Source organism: Apaloderma vittatum, unplaced genomic scaffold (genome assembly GCF_000703405.1).
Source record: "Apaloderma vittatum isolate BGI_N311 unplaced genomic scaffold, ASM70340v1 scaffold9675, whole genome shotgun sequence".
Lineage (NCBI taxonomy): Eukaryota > Metazoa > Chordata > Aves > Trogoniformes > Trogonidae > Apaloderma > Apaloderma vittatum.
Window position 1 is genome coordinate 2592 of NW_009716483.1, and position 1971 is coordinate 4562.

Genomic DNA, 1971 nt, shown 5'->3' on the forward strand with positions numbered 1-1971 from the left:
TGTCCTTCTCCTTGGGACTGTGTGAGTCTGAAAATCCCTTCTCCTCCTGGTCCACAGGCAGATCTTAACTCAGTGGAGGTCTCAGCTGATGCTGGCTTTGTCATATGTTGGGATTTGGGACCCCTTCTCCTGACAGAGGGAAGTGAGGAGAAGTTCTGCTTAGAGAGATATACTGGAATGCGACTGTGCCTACTTTCACTTTAAATACTAGAAGAGAGATTCATTGCATTAGAGTGAGCTTTGTAGTCCTTTCCCAAAGGAGGCATTGAGGAACATGTGATTTCTGGCATGATCTGCGTCTTCCCAGTCACTGATGGCCTTGAATCCTTCATGACAGATTGTTCAGGCTCCTCCTCACCAACTACTGTCCTCTCTTTCCTCTCTGCCCTCTCTCCCAGGTGCACCTCCAGACCAAAGACATGTCCTGCTGCACCCCGTGTGTACACTGCTGCCTGCCCTGTGGCCCAACCCCCTGCAATGAGCCCTGTGTGCGGCAGTGCCAGAGCTCCACCGTTGCCATCCAGCCCTCTGCCGTGGTGGTGACCCTGCCCGGCCCCATCCTCAGCTCCTTCCCACAGAACACCGTTGTGGGCTCCTCCACCTCCGCTGCTGTTGGCAGCATCCTGAGCTGTGAGGGCGTGCCCATCAACTCTGGGGGCTTTGACCTCTCCTGCATCACCAATCGCTACTGCGGCAGAAGGTGCCCCCCCTGCTAAAGATGCTGACAACCATCTTAGGCAAGATCTCAGCAGAACTCAGAATATGGTGCTGGACAGAGGATCTAAATTTGTGCCATTGTTTTAAGAGCACCTGATCATCTCTGGCTAGTCCTGCAAAGGCAGACTTGAAGGGATCAGCCTGAGGAGTCTCAGAAAACATGGCCAATATAAAATTCTCTTGTCTTCACTCACCCTTCCTCTCTCTTTCTTTGATGCCTTTTGCCCCCCCTTAAATCCTGCTGTGGGGACCACAGACACAAGCCTGGAGGGACCTGTTAAGCTGTCTGTATTTCCTGGGCAGGTCAACAGCTTCCCTGTGGGAACTCTGCCACAGGAAAAGGGAAACACATTCTTGACTGCTCCTCCTGTTCCACATCCCAGGGACCTTCTCTTGGGCCTTCGTCATTTCCCACTTAAGTCTCATTAAAAAATTTCTGCAAGCCTACTTGTGTCTCTTAGTTGTTCTTTCCATCTGCATTTTGAGAGCTGAGGCCGAAAGCCATTGCTTTGTAGGGCAAAGAGGAGGGAGTTCTGCATGGTTAAGCATCCCTGTGAGAGACATTGGAGACTGGGACACACTGCAGTACATCCTCCTTCAGGCACTGCCTCCTGAAGCATGGGGAAACATCCCTAGTCACTCCACAGCCAATGGCCATCAGTCCTTGTCTTCCTGTGACTCTGCTCAGAGGTAGCTTGGCCCTGGAGTACATCTTGTGAATTGGAATCCTGAGCACTGCTGTGCACATTTGAGGAAGTGTGGGTGTGTGGAAGGCTCTGTGTAGGTCAGCAGTCCCTCAGGCTCTTGGTAAAGAGCGCTCCTCTTTCTTTGGGTGCAGGAATTGGGAAATGGTGAATAACCTTGGATATGTCGCTGAGTCTTAACTATACTTGCTCCTCCCCTCCATCCTCTGACCTAGAGACATTCAGAAATACGTGTACAAAACTTATCACAGTCTTTCAACATCACTTGTTTCGTCCTGAAGCTTTTCTTTTTCCAACATTGGGACATTCTTTTCCACCCGTAACTGTTAGAGAGGGATGAGATCCACTTGTCTAGAACGGGCAAGGGATTTTTTGGCAGCAGACTTGCGAAATTAGTCAAATATGCTTCAAACTGAAGAATCTGGGGGATTGGGGGGCAAAAGGGCAACACTAAAAATTTAACATCCAGCTGCGGAATGAGCTTGGCTATTCAGAGCATTAACAAAGTGTCCTCAGCTACCTGCTGTGAAGTCATTCAGAAAGCCAGGAG

The 1971-nt window shown here is 50.2% G+C and overlaps 1 protein-coding gene across 1 annotated transcript; it reads left to right on the forward strand.

Annotated features, from left to right (window-relative positions):
• Positions 1 to 382: 382 nt before the first annotated feature.
• LOC104274036 (feather keratin Cos1-2-like) lies at positions 383 to 716 on the forward strand. The gene has a single exon (XM_009869550.1). The coding sequence runs from the start codon at positions 420 to 422 to the stop codon at positions 714 to 716; it is 297 nt and encodes a 98-aa protein (XP_009867852.1). The 5' UTR covers positions 383 to 419.
• Positions 717 to 1971: the final 1255 nt, after the last annotated feature.